This window comes from Mesoplodon mirus (assembly GCF_964341445.2).
Source record: "Mesoplodon mirus genome assembly, chromosome: 15".
NCBI classification, from domain to species: Eukaryota; Metazoa; Chordata; class Mammalia; order Artiodactyla; family Ziphiidae; genus Mesoplodon; species Mesoplodon mirus.
Genome location: NC_138991.1, coordinates 23484380 through 23497981, shown reverse-complemented (window position 1 = coordinate 23497981; position 13602 = coordinate 23484380). Strand labels below are relative to the sequence as shown.

The following is a 13602-nucleotide window of genomic DNA, read 5'->3' as shown; positions in this document are numbered from 1 at the left end:
TTCCCTGTTAGAACTGCTTTTGCTGCATCCCATAGGTTTTAGGTTGTCGTGTTTTCATTATCGTATGTCTCTAGGTATTTTTTGATTTCCTCGTTGATTTCTTCAGTGATCTCTTGGGTATTTAGTAATGTATTGTTTAGCCTTCATGTGTTTGTGTTTTTTACGTTTTTTTTCCCTGTAATTGATTTCTAATCTCATAGCGTTGTGGTCAGAAAAGATGCTTGATATGATTTCAATTTTCTTAAATTTACTGAGGCTTGTTTTGTGACCCAAGATGTGATCTATCCTGGAGAACGTTCTGTGCGCATTTGAGAAGAAAGTGTAATCTGCTGTTTTTGGATGGAATGTCCTATAAATATCAATTAAATCTATCTGGTCTCTTGTGTGATTTAAAGCTTGTGTTTCCTTATTAATTTTCTCTTTGGATGATCTGTCCATTGGTGTAAGTGAGGTGTTAAAGTCCCCCACTATTATTGTGTCACTGTTGATTTCCTCTTTTATAGCTGTTAGCAGTTGCCTTATGTATTGAGGTGCTCCTATGTTGGATGCATATATATTTATAATTGTTATATCTTCTTCTTGGATTGATCCCTTGACCATTATGTAGTGTCCTTCCTTGTCTCTTATAATATTCTTTATTTTAAAGTCTATTTTATCTGATATGAGTATTGCTACTCCAGCTTTCTTTTGATTTCCATTTGCATGGAATATCTTTTTCCATCCCTTCATTTTCAGTCTGAATGTGTCCCTAGATCTGAAGTGGGTCTCTTGTAGACAGCATATGTATGGGTCTTGTTTTTGTATCCATTCAGCGAGCCTGTGTCTTTTGGTTGGAGCATTTAATACATTCACGTTTAAGGTAATTATTGATATGTATGTTCCTATGACCATTTTCTTAATTGTTTGGGGTTTGTTTTTGTAGGTTCTTTTCTTCTCTTGTGTTTCCCACTTAGATAAGTTCTTTTAGCATTTGTTGTAGAGCTGGTTTGGTGGTGCTGAATTCTCTTAGCTTTTGCTTGTCTGTAAAGCTTTTGATTTCTCCATCGAATCTGAATGAGATCCTTGCCAGGTAGAGTACTCTTGGTTGTAGGTTCTTCCCTTTCATCCCTTGAAGTATATCATGCCACTCCCTTCTGGCTTGTAGAGTTTCTGCTGAGAAATCAGCTGTTACCCTTATGGGAGTTCCATTGTATGTTATTTGTCGTTTTTCCCTTGCTGCTTTCAGTAATTTTTCTTTGTCTTTAATTTTTGCCCATTTGATTACTGTGTGTCTTGGCGTGTTTCTCCTTGGGTTTATCCTGTATGGGACTCTCTGCGCTTCCTGGACTTGGGTCGCTATTTCCTTTCCCATGTTAGGGAAGTTTTTGACTATAATCTCTTCAGGTATTTTCTCGGGTCCTTTCTCTCTCTCATCTCCTTCTGGGACCCCTATAATGCAAATATTGTTGCGTTTAATGTTGTCCCAGAGGTCTCTTAGGGCATCTTCATTTCTTTTCATTCTTTTTTCTTTATTCTGTTCCACAGCAGTGAATTCCACCATTCTGTCTTCCAGGTCACTTAACCATTCTTCTGCCTGAGTTATTCTGCTATTGATTCCTTCTAGTGTAGTTTTCATTTCAGTTATTGTATTGTTCATCTCTGTTTGTTTGTTCTTTAATTCTTCTAGGTCTTTGTTAAACATTTCTTGCATCTTCTCGATCTTTGCCTCCATTCTTTTTCCGAGGTCCTGGATCATTTTCCTATCATTATTCTGAATTATTTTTCTGGAAGGTTTCCTATCTCCATTTCATTTAGTTGTTTTTCTGGGGTTTTATCTTGTTCCTTCATCTGGTACATAGCCCTCTGCCTTTTCATCTTGTCTATCTTTCTGCGAGTATGGTTTTCATTCCACAGGCTGCAGGATTGTAGTTCTTCGTGCTTCTGCTGTCTGCCGTCTGGTGGATGAGGCTATCTAAGAGGCTTGTGCAGGTTTCCTGGTGGGAGGGACTGGTGGTGGGTAGAGCTGGCTGTTGCTTTGGTGGGCAGAGCTCAGTAAAACTTTAATCTGCCTGACTGCTGATGGGTGGGGCTGGGTTCCCTCCCTGTTGGTTGTTTGGCCTGAGGCCACCCAACACTGTAGCATACCTGGGCTCTTTGGTGGGGCTAATGGCAGACTCTGGGAGGGCTCATGCTAAGGAGTACTTCCCAGAACTTCTGCTGCCAGTGTCCTTGTCCTCACAGTGAGCCAGAGCCACCCCCCGCCTCTGCAGGAGACTCTCCAACACTAGCAGGTAGGTCTGGTTCAGTCTCCCCTGGGGTCACTGCTCCTTCCCCTGGGTCCCGATACGCACACTACTTTGTGTGTGCCCTCAAGAGTGGAGTCTCTGTTTACCCCAGTCCTGTCGAAGTCCTGCAATCAAATCCTGCTAACCTTCAAAGTCTGATTCTCTAGGAATTCCTCCTCCCGTTGCCAGACCCCCAGGTTGGAAAGCCTGACGTTGGGCTCTGAACCTTCACTCCAGTGGGTGGACTTCTGTGGTGTAAGTGTTCTCCAGTTTGTCTGTCACCCACCCAGCAGTTATGGGATTTAATTTTATTGTGATTGTGCCCCTCCTACCATCTCATTGTAGCTTCTCCTTTGTCTTTGGATGTAGAGTATCTTTTTTGGTGAGTTCCAGTGTCTTCCTGTGGATGATTGTTGAGCAGTTAGTTGTGATTCTGGTGTTCTCGCAAGACGGAGTCTTTTTTTTTTTTAATTTTTGGTTGCGTTGCGTCGTCTTTGCTGTGCACAGACTTTCTTCTAGTTGTGGCAAGCAGGGGCTGCGCTTTGTTGCAGTGTGTGGGCTTCTCATTGCAGTGGCTTCTCTTGTTGCGGAGCACGGCCTCTACGTGTGTGGGCTTCAGTAGTTGTGGCTCACAGGCTGTAGAGCACAGGCTTAGTAGTTGTGGCTCACGGGCTTAGCTGCTCTGTGGCATGTAGGGTCTTCCTGGACCAGGGCCGGAACCCATGTCGCCTGCATTGGCAGACAGATTCTTAACCACTGCGCCACCAGGGAAGTCCTCAAGGACTTACTAAAACACGTTTCTGTGTCACACTCCCAGAGTTTTTGATTCAGTATGTTGGGGGTGGGGCTGATAACTTGCATTTCCAGTAATTTCACAGGGTTGTTGATGCTTCTGGTCTGGGGACTACACTTTGAGAAACACTGGTTACAGTGAGCCTGGCGCTGTGTGAGAAACTAGTGTCAGATGTGGTCTCTAGCCTTGGAGAGCCTGCCTTCGATTTGGGATCTGCCTTTTATATGAAGGCATCTAAATGTGAGGATCTGCAGGTCAGGTACCAAATGAGTCTGAGAAGTTCAGAGGAGGGAGAACTCTCCAGCAGCAGGGAAGTCAGGAAGCTTTTACTGAACTATTGTGGTCTTTTGAGCTGAGTGCTTAAGGATCAATGAGTGGCACATTCCAGTCAGGGAAACACTTCGTGTGGAGGTGGAAATGTCACAAGACAGTTTCAGTGGGTGGCAAGTAGCTAGTCACTTTGAGTTGGTGGGTATTGTGTGCTGGTAATTCGAAATAAGGTTTGGAAAATAATTGGGCTCAGATTGCTTGGACTTTGAACACTGAAGAGGGAGGGTTTCAGTAGAGGTGGCTAGCCATGGGCAGGGCCTTATTCAGGGTTGGAGGAGAGGGCTGGTGGGTGGGGAGAGAATGTATAAGAAGGAGGCAACCAGCCAGAAGATCTTAACTTCCTCGTTGCATTATTCTGCTCCCAACCCTTGGGATTTATTTTTTTTCTTCCATTTTGGGTAGTAAATTGGTCCTGAAAACTGACCATGTTTACTAGTGGTAAATCATTACATGATTACCACTGGTTCATTGATAATCTTGACAAGATTAACTGTGATTTTTTAAAAAAAATAAATCCCTGGAACCCCCCCCCCAAAAAAAAAGAGAGAGAGAGAGACATGGGTGGGTTCTAAAATGCAAAAGTTTGAAAGTGTTGGTTTGGGTACAGCTAAGAGAACTTCTGTAGTTGGATGCGTTATTTGGGGAGATAAGATTATTTGGATTTCCAGTTTCAGTTTTTTAGCAGAGAGTGATTTTTGTTGGACTTAAAAAAAAAAGAAAAGGAACAAAACTAATAATGTAGCGGTCACCGTTTAGTGCTTTGGCCTAGTCTCTATTTTGAAATATTGTAATATGCAGCTAATTCATATGGATTTTGAGAGTAATGTGACCTCTAAAAACATAATACCTTTAGCAGATGGTCGTATTTCTTTTAAAGTTTAAAAGATATTACTACTTCTAAGCCCAGAAAATAAAGATTAAATGATAAACATTAATAATTCACCAAGCAATAAATAAATCTGCATTTTCCTTATATCCTATTTTTTTCCTATTTTTTTAAATTGAAGTATAGTTGATGTACAAATTATGTTACAGGTATATAGTAATTCACAATTTTTAAAGGCTACACTCCATTTATAGTTCTTATAAAATATTGACTATATTCCGTGTTGAATAATATATCCTTGTAGCTTATTTTATATATAATAGTTTGTATTTCCTAATCTCCTATCCCTATTTTGCCCCTCCTCTGTTTCCTTCTCCCTACCGGTAACCACTAGTTTGTTCTCTGTATCTGTGAATCTGTTTCTTTTTTGTTATATTCACTACTTTGTTGTATTTTTTAGGTTCCACATGTGAGATCATATGGTATTTGTCTTGTCTAATTTATTTCACTTAGCATAATACCCTCCAAGTCCATCCATGTTGCTGCAAATGTCAAATTTTCATTCTTTTTTCATGGTTGAGTAGTATTCCATGTGTGTGTGTGTGTGTGTGTGTGTGTGTGTGTGTGTGTGTATACACCACCTCTTTTATCCATCCATCTGTTGATGGACACTTAGATTGCTTCCATATCTTGGCAATTGTAAATAATGCTGTGAACGTTGGGGTGCATGTATCTTTTCGAATTAGTGCTTTCGTTTTTTTCAGATATATACCAAGGAGTGGAATTGCTGGGTCATGTGGTAATTCTATTTTTAGTATTTTGAGAAACCTCTATACTGTTTTTTCCACAGTGACTGCACCAGTTTACATTCCCACCAAGAGTGTAACACATTATATCTTTCCATCTTCAGTTTCTTACATCAGTGTCTTATAGTTTTCCAAGTACAGGTCTTTTACCTCCTTAGGTAGGTTTATTCCTTGGTATCTTATTCTTTTTGATGCAACAATAAACGGGATTTTCCCTTAATTTCTCTGATAGTTCACTGTTGGTGTTTCCTTACATTCTTAATTGTTTTACTGTTCTTTGTTCTTGGTCTAAGTCAGTGCAAGTTTTTAAGATTTAGTGAAGCACCATAAAAATGAGGGGTTTTTGGGATGGATTTTGATTTGTATAGAAGAGGAAAAGGCAAGTGTACTATTATTATCTTGGACATAAGTAAGACTGAATGTGATTCTTGGACAACTTTTTAATTCCCATATGTTTATTATTGTGGTTGGAGCTCCCTTGTGTTTATGCTTTGAAAAGTTTTGTTGCTTTCATGAAACTGCAAGTTAAGATCATATCTTTTTGAATTTTAGGTACTTACACTGTGAAATTTTATGATGGAGTAGTTCAGACTGTCAAACATATTCATGTCAAAGCTTTTTCGAAAGATCAGGTGAGAAATGTGGTTTTATGCTTTGTGGTATGAATAATGCTAATGTTATAGTTTTGTTTCTCAAAGATGTTACATTTGTTTATGATGACAAAATCTTTCCTTCATCTGACATGATTTCACCAGAAAACAATACACAAGTTTTCAGAAATTGTAAATATTTGTCTCTCTCTCTGCCTTTTTCTTTTCATACCAGTTCTTTTCAGAAGTGCCAGTACTTGAGTACCACTACCTGTTATCTGTCTTTTTCCCAAAGCGCCTCATTGTTATTCTTTTTTCTCTCTTCCTGTCCTCTGCCCACAGAGCTGTTTCCCCTCACAGGGAACTTGCTGAGTGGTTGAAGAGATGGAGATGTTTTCTCCTCATCTGACTTTGTCCTTCAGCTCAGGACCATGGCTTGGTGGTTACGTAGCCACCATTTGGCGTAGATTTGGCCTTGTGCTAGATGTGCCTGGGTTGAAAATTTTGTTTCCTTTTGTCCCTTTCACCATCCATGTACTTGTCTAAGTACGGGTCCTGAGTTTTGATACTGGAAATATGGTGCACACAGATAGATTCTGACCATCTGGAAGTGTTGCCTACTTTCTTCATGATTTTTTTTCCCTCTTAGTTTTTTTTTAATATTTATGTCTTAATGAAATAGCTGAGGGGAAAGATTCTGATTGTAACTAATTGTTGTTTACTTCTTTGGGTGGTTGTTGATATGACAGTATTTGGTAATCCTGGAACCTTCTAATAAATTCTTCTGAACATATATTTAGCAATTCCAAAGCATTATGATACATCATATTGTTAAAGATAATCTCAAAAGTGTTTTTGCCTTTCTGGTTTTCCTCTTCAGAAAACTGACAAAATTATAAAGCTTTAGCCCTGAAGATGTTTTCTCTTTGATCATTTGCTTCTCAGGCATCTAAGGAACTACACAGAACTGTAAAACATTATTTTGGCCTTCAATTTGGCAATTTTTGTGTTAAGTTTGTGGAATGAGTTCATATAGATAGAGGACTGTATTAAGAACATGTCCAGAACTGTCAGATTGTATCTAGAATCTACACAAATGGAAGTCTAGGGCTCCACATAACAAACGTTCATCTGTTTCCTCTGATTGATAGTACTCATGGTGCCTTAGCTTGAGGATGGGCACCTCACCCTGTGTGGATTTGTGGGTCTTCAGTCCTCAATTCCCAGCTGCCTGTGAGTGTCTCATGTCATCTCAGACCTGGCAGGTGGTCAAGCACAGGCCCATGGCTCCTGTTTGTTTTTCTTTTCCAAGAGGACATAGTGGTTTGGATAAATGACTTCTCAGCTAGGCCACTTAGAAAGCAAAATTTCTTACAAATATCTGTCAGACAATTTTTAAAGCTTTTTTCATATAGTATTAGATTGTGGTTTTGTTTTTTGTTTTTTAAATAGGATTGTACTGCCCTAAGTGGTTTGATAATCTGTATTTCAGGGACATTTATCTTTTTTTTGAAGTTATAGAAACTATATGTTTGCTGTAGAAAATTTAGAAAGTACAGAAAAGCGCAAAGAAAGTAAAAATTGTATAATTCTATCATCTAGATGCAATTGCTCTTAACATTTTAATGTATAGCCTTCTGTATTTTTTATAAAAGATACTTATGTATATATATTTTTCTTTTCCAAATTTGAGTCATATGTTACTGTTCTATAACTTGCTGTTTTTTTTTTTTGTGGTGTGTGGGCCTCTCACTGTTGTGGCCTCTCCCGTTGCGGAGCACAGGCTCCAGACGCGCAGGCTCAGCGGCCATGACTCATGGGCCCAGCCGCTCCGCGGCATGTGGGATCCTCCTGGACCGGGGCATGAACCCGCGTCCCCTGCATCGACAGGCGGACTCTCAACCACTGCGCCACCAGGGAAGCCCTATAACTTGCTCTTTTAACAAAATAACATTTTCCCAAGTTCCTAAGTACTGTATGGGAATATAGCTTTTAATGGCTTAGTAGTATTTATAATATGTATGTAACCCTACTTTGTGTAACCAGTTTTCTAATGGACATTTAAGGATATTTGTAAATCTGGGTGCACACGTCTGATTATTTTGTTAGCAGATTTCATTTCTAGGAATTCATTCTAGTTCAAAAGTATAAACATAAGACTTTTGACATAAATTGCCAACCCCCCTTCCTGGTGGTTGCAATTTATATTTCTGCCAGCAGTTACTGAGGAGTACTTGTTCTCAAACCTGGCTGCTTTCAGAAAATTTTGGAGACTTGAAAAAAATATTTTCTTTTAGTTTCTAACCACAGGGATTCTCCTTGTTTATTACTTTTCCCTCTGGAACAAATTAAACTTTTACTCACTGTGTATTTAGGCAGTCCTTCCTGCTCCTGGCAAAAATCTGTGTGCCAAGTGTGTGCTTGGTGCTAGGGATACAATATGAACACGATGTGGTGGTCTCTGCTCTTCTCTTGAGGTCTTGGAAGAAAGATACTTACACAAATAAACTTAATTGTAGTTTTGGAAACTCCAGAGCTTTCAGAGCTGGCTTTATTATGAGACAGTATACTAGGACACAAGATTATTAAGATGAATTTTGAAAAAGTAATTTAGGAGGAAAGTAACCAAGAAGCAGTACTTTCTCCTAATGGACAAAAACTCAGTAGCTCAGGAATGCAGTAGGTGACTTGTTCGACTGAGCACAGCCTTTACCCAGTAGAGGAAGCAAAGACCCTGTTTTTGAGATGGAAAATCTTTACAGCTTTCTGGTTCACCTCTAGCTATCAGTTTGGGTTCTTCTCTACACAGGACATCAGCATCTGCTGGCAAACTGAGCCAGCCTCTGAAAGGCCCTGGGTCAGTGTAGTCATTCTTGGGAGGAGACGGACAGGGCATGAAGGCATCTCTGTAAAAAAGATTGCTTCCCAGAAGAGGTCCCTGGGGTAGTTGTCTGTCCCTTTAATTATTTTTTAGTGACTTACTAATCAAAAGGGAGATAGCATTGTCTCAGAAGGAATTGAACATGGCTGTTATTTTCTTTAAACTTAGGACTGGTTTTCAAACCTCAGAATATGGGTGTATATTTTCAGTGGTGCTTTCCGTTATGTGACCTGATACATGTCCTCTTTTAATTTCTTTGTCTTCATAAGTTTACAAAAAACGATCTGATTTATATTTGCAAGTAATCACAAAGTGTGTTTCATCGCTATTTTGCTCATTTTAGAATATTGTGGGTAATGCTAGGCCTAAAGAAACAGAACACAAAAGTCTTTCATCATCTCTTGATAAACGAGAGAAGTTTAAAGAGCAGAGAAAAGCCACAGCCAATGTGAAGAAAGACAAAGAGGACAAAGCCTTAAAGACAGAAAAGAGACCCAAACAGCCTGATAAAGAAGGAAAGTTAATCTGTTCTGAAAAGGGGAAGGTGTCAGAGAAGAGCCTTCCCAAGAACGAGAAGGAAGATAAGGAGAACATTTCAGAAAATGACAGAGAGTATTCTGGAGATGCTCAAGTGGATAAGAAACCTGAAAATGACATTGTGAAGAGTCCACAAGAAAACTTGAGGGAGCCAAAAAGAAAGCGAGGCAGACCCCCTTCCATAGCTCCTACTGGTGAGTTTCCCAAGTGTGCAATGCCAGAGTGTTCTTCTGTGGTCCTTTGTGGTTCTTTATAACTTCTGTACTTCAAGCCTTTGTTTTTGTGACTGACTTTGAATCATCCTGTCATCTAAAAACAAGTCATGCCCATAGAGCTGAATTTTATGGGAGGCATATATCCAGGTGAGCATAAGTTTCGGAAACATGTTCTTGACTGGGCTTCTGGGGTGACAGATAACTCTTCACTAGATACTTCAGCTTATATGATAAACCCTAATAAGCTAAGGCCTTTTGCTTTTGCCAGTTCAAATGATTTCACTTTAAGTAAGCTTACTAGAATGTAGAATCAGGAAGTAGCGTTTTCATGAGCGACATGAAAGGGGAAAGGAGAAGTAAATAGGTGTGGGCATCTGGAGGAGGCGACAAGAAAGAACACTGGACCTAGGAACATATGGGTACATTTGAAATTGAGATCTCTGGAGAGTGATTATGGATCGGAAGTTTTCCCCATCTAAATAAAAAGCTGAGATGGCTAATTGGTAGCATCAAGGTTAGAGGATTTAGGGAAGAATGCACAATTATTTTAAAGAGTTGAAATATGGAATTCTTCTAGAATAGCCAAGAAAGAAACAAACCCTGAATTTTTTCCTAAGGCAAACATTCCTTCTCTAGATTGAGTGGCGTGAAGAACCCCCAGGATCTCTAGACTGAGCACTGCCTATGATTATCTGGCAGTGGCCTTCAGACATTCTTGTTTACATGTTCTTTACATAAATATTGAAAAACTGTGAATCCCCTAGTTTTAAAGTGATACCTGGGGACTTGCCTGGCAGTTCAGCAGTTAAGACTCCACACTTCCACTGCGGGGGGCGCTGGTCTGATCCCCGGTTGGGGAACTAAGATCCCACACGACATGTAGCGAGGCCAAAAAAAAAAAAAAAAAGTGATATCTGTTTTTTTCTTACAAGTTTGAATAGCTGCCAAAGGTAAATTTAAAATATAAAATATGACAAAATATATTTTCATCAAAACTGTGGAACTACAGAGTTAGCTCATTTGTTGTTCCCTTATGATGCAGAATGCAAAGCCAGTCCTATCTGTCAATCCAGACAGCTACACCAGACTTAATTCCTGTGGCAGAAACTCTACCTTTATTTACTTCAAATAAATGTATTAGTACTTGTTCCCAGTAGACAGCCTTCTTACATCTTCTCATTTTAAGGTATGAAATAAGACAATAGATTGATTTCTTCCTAGATGAAATAAGGCACTTCCCCCTTTAGTGGTTATAAGTGGGTTTCACTCTCAAGATCTGAGCATGCTGGAATTGTCCCTACGCCTCACTAGGGCCTAGACCTGTGCTGTCCGATATGGTAGCTGCTAGCCACCTGTGGTTACTGAGCGCTTGAAATGTGGCTACTCTGAACTGAGATGGGCTGTAACTTGTAAAATACACAAGGGAGGGCATTTCCTGGTGGTCCAGTGGTTAGGACTCTGCTTTTAGCACTGAGGGAGGGCCCGGGTCCAATGCCTGGTCAGGGAATTAAGATCCTGCTAGCTGTGCAGCGTGGCCAAAACAAAACAAAAAACCACAGTGGTTTTCAAATAGTACAAAAGAAAAAAAAAAAAAAACACCCAGGAATGTAAAATATCTCAGTAATTTAAAATTATTGACTACATGTTGGAATGATGTTTTGGATGTATTGGGTTAAATAAAATATATTCTTAAAATTAATTTCACTTTTTTTAACTTCTTAAAGTGACAAGTAAAAATTGAAAATTACCTATGTGGCTTCCATTTATGGCTCTCATATTTCTATTGGACAGCACTGGCCTCATTGGCTTTCTCAGTAGGGTTCCAAGAGAGAATTAAGCTCTAATGCCCAAGGCATCTGTGACCTCTAATGAATTGACTTCTGGAAATTGAGAATGTTAGTAGAATGATAAACCACTCTTGGGAGAATTGAGAAAATAACCTTTGTGTTCTGTTTTCAAATGAGGAACCCTAATTGAGAAAGTCCTGGAGGTTTTAAACCTCTGGGTAGTGTACCATGTTAAGATGTGGGATATAATAAGCAGGCCTTTTTATTGAGTGTAGGATTTCACACCAGATAGGATCAATTTAATAGAGAACTGGAGTTTTCCAAGCTTAGTGTTAACGCTTGCCTGAGGCATTCCTCCGCAGTCAGAATTTTCTGAAGCAGGATCTGGGAATGCTAATTGTTAACACCTTCCCAGATAATTCTTACTGTGATAAGAGTTTGGGAAGCACTGAAGTTCTGTATGGTCAGCCCCAGTTTGTATGTGGTATCAAAGTGAAGAAGGTTTGCCAGTATCTAATATATAGTTCAAATCCCCTTTAAAAATTGCTTGGAATAAGTTCATTGACACGGTGGAGTCTTGAGCTCTGTAGATTGTACAGACCTTATTGGAACAGGATCTGAGCTGTTTCGGGAAGGTTGTTTGTGTTTAATTTGGAATGTGTGTGATCTCCAAGTTCCCATCCTTGGAACTAAATAATGTTGGCACATTGAGAAGATTGAACACAGGAAGAGCCAAAGAGTTCAGCACTCTCATCAGGTTTGCCTCCTCAGAGCTCAGCCCTGTGTCCTTTGGCCATTTGACATGGCAGATCTGAAGCTGCTAGTCTTAGATGAGTTTTTCTCTCCCTTCCCCCTTCCCCTCCCATTTCTTCCCCTTCCTCCCTCTTCTTTCTCCTGGCTGCTGCTTTCTCTCATTTCAACCCTCATCAGACCCCCAGCCCTACCTTTGCCTCAAGCTTCCCAATTTCTTTTCTTTTCTTTTTTAAAATTAATTAATTAATTTTTGGCTGCATTGGGTCTTCTTTGCTGCGCACAGGCTTCCTCTAGTTGCAACGAGCAGGGGCTACTCTTCATTGCTGTGTGTGGGCTTCTCATTGTGGTGGCTTCTCTTGTTGCAGAGCACAGGCTCTAGGTGTGCGGACTTCAGTAGTTGTGGCACACAGGCTCAGTAGTTGTGGCTTGCGGGCTCTAGAGCTCAGGCTCAGTAATTGTGGCGCATGGGCTTAATTGCTCTGCAGCATGTGGGATCTTCCCGGACCAGGGCTCGAACCCGTGTCCCCTGCATTGGCAGGCGGAGTCTTAACCACTGTGCCACCAGGGAAGTCCCCCACTATTTTTTTTCTTTTGTTTTTTTCTTTTGCCTGCCTTTTGGATTCTCACCTTTCCTCGTGGGGGAGAACTTCTTAAGTGTTAGGTTTAAAAATACAGAGTGAGGGGCTTCCCTGGTGGCACAGTGGTCGAGAGTCCGCCTGCCGATGCAGGGGACAAGGGTTTGTGCCCCGGTCTGGGAAGATCCCACATGCCGCGGAGCGGCTGGGCCCGTGAGCCATGGCTGCTGAGCCTGTGCGTCCGGAGCCTGTGCTCCGCAACGGGAGAGGCCACAACAGTGAGAGGGCCGCGTACCGCAAAAAAAAAAAAAAAAGAAAGAAATACAGAGTGAGGGACTTCCCTGGTGGCGCAGTGGTTAAGAATCAGCCTGCCAATGCAGGGGACGTGGCTTCGATCTATGGTCCAGGAAGATCCCACGTGCTGTGGAGCAACTAAGCCCGTGCACCACAACTACTGAGCCTGTGCTCTAGAGCCCGTGAGCCACAACTACTGAGCCCATGTGCCACAACTACTGAAGCCCGCGCACCTTGAGCCTCTGCTACGCAACAAGAGAAGCCACTGTAATGAGAAGCCTGCGCACCGCAACGAAGAGTAGCCCCCTCTGGCTGTAACTAGAGAAAGCCCGTGCGTAGCAATGAAGAGCCAACGCAGCCATAAATAAATAAATAAATAAATAAACCAAAAAATAAAAATAAAGAGTGAGTACTATCTAAGGGTTTAGCTTCTGCACTGCTAAATTATGTCAGGGCTGGATTTTCCAGTGTTAAGCAGCCTTGCCTGGCCCTGACTATAAAATAGCATAGTCCCCTGAGAATTTTCTGGAATTGTTTTTAAGAGGTTGTAAATGTTGACATTCTTTTTGGTCCTTCAAAATTAGGACCAATGCCAAGCTAACCAATTTAGCAAGTAGAGGTTGAAAATAATAATCAAGCCATAGTCCCAGGGTACACATTTTAAGAATGAGCCTGCCTGGTGGATTTCCTGAATATTGTATAAACCAAATTTTGATAAGAAGATTTGATGGTGATAAAAATGACTTTTCTGTTGCCTTTGTACCCTCATATTTTAAAGGAGTCACGTTGGGGTATTTAAAGAGAGGGTTTCAGGAGATAAATATATGAGTAGAGCTGGGTCATAGGAGAAACCAAAAAGATTCAGGAGGTCAGTCTGCAGGGTGTCTGTGTTTCCTAAAAGGAAGTAATTTCTCACCCATTTCACTTTTTTTTCCCTTTTGGCTTAAGTAA

The 13602-nt window shown here is 40.7% G+C and overlaps 1 protein-coding gene across 1 annotated transcript in view; it reads left to right on the top strand.

Moving 5' to 3' along the window:
* The window catches only part of PHF20 (PHD finger protein 20), a 135775-nt gene that overhangs the window by 50893 nt on the left and 71280 nt on the right, over positions 1 to 13602 (top strand). The window contains exons 8-9 of the mRNA XM_082645833.1: positions 5572 to 5651; positions 8834 to 9221. Coding sequence (XP_082501959.1) covers positions 5572 to 5651; positions 8834 to 9221 — 468 coding nt within the window. The remainder of the gene's footprint in view (positions 1 to 5571; positions 5652 to 8833; positions 9222 to 13602) is intronic.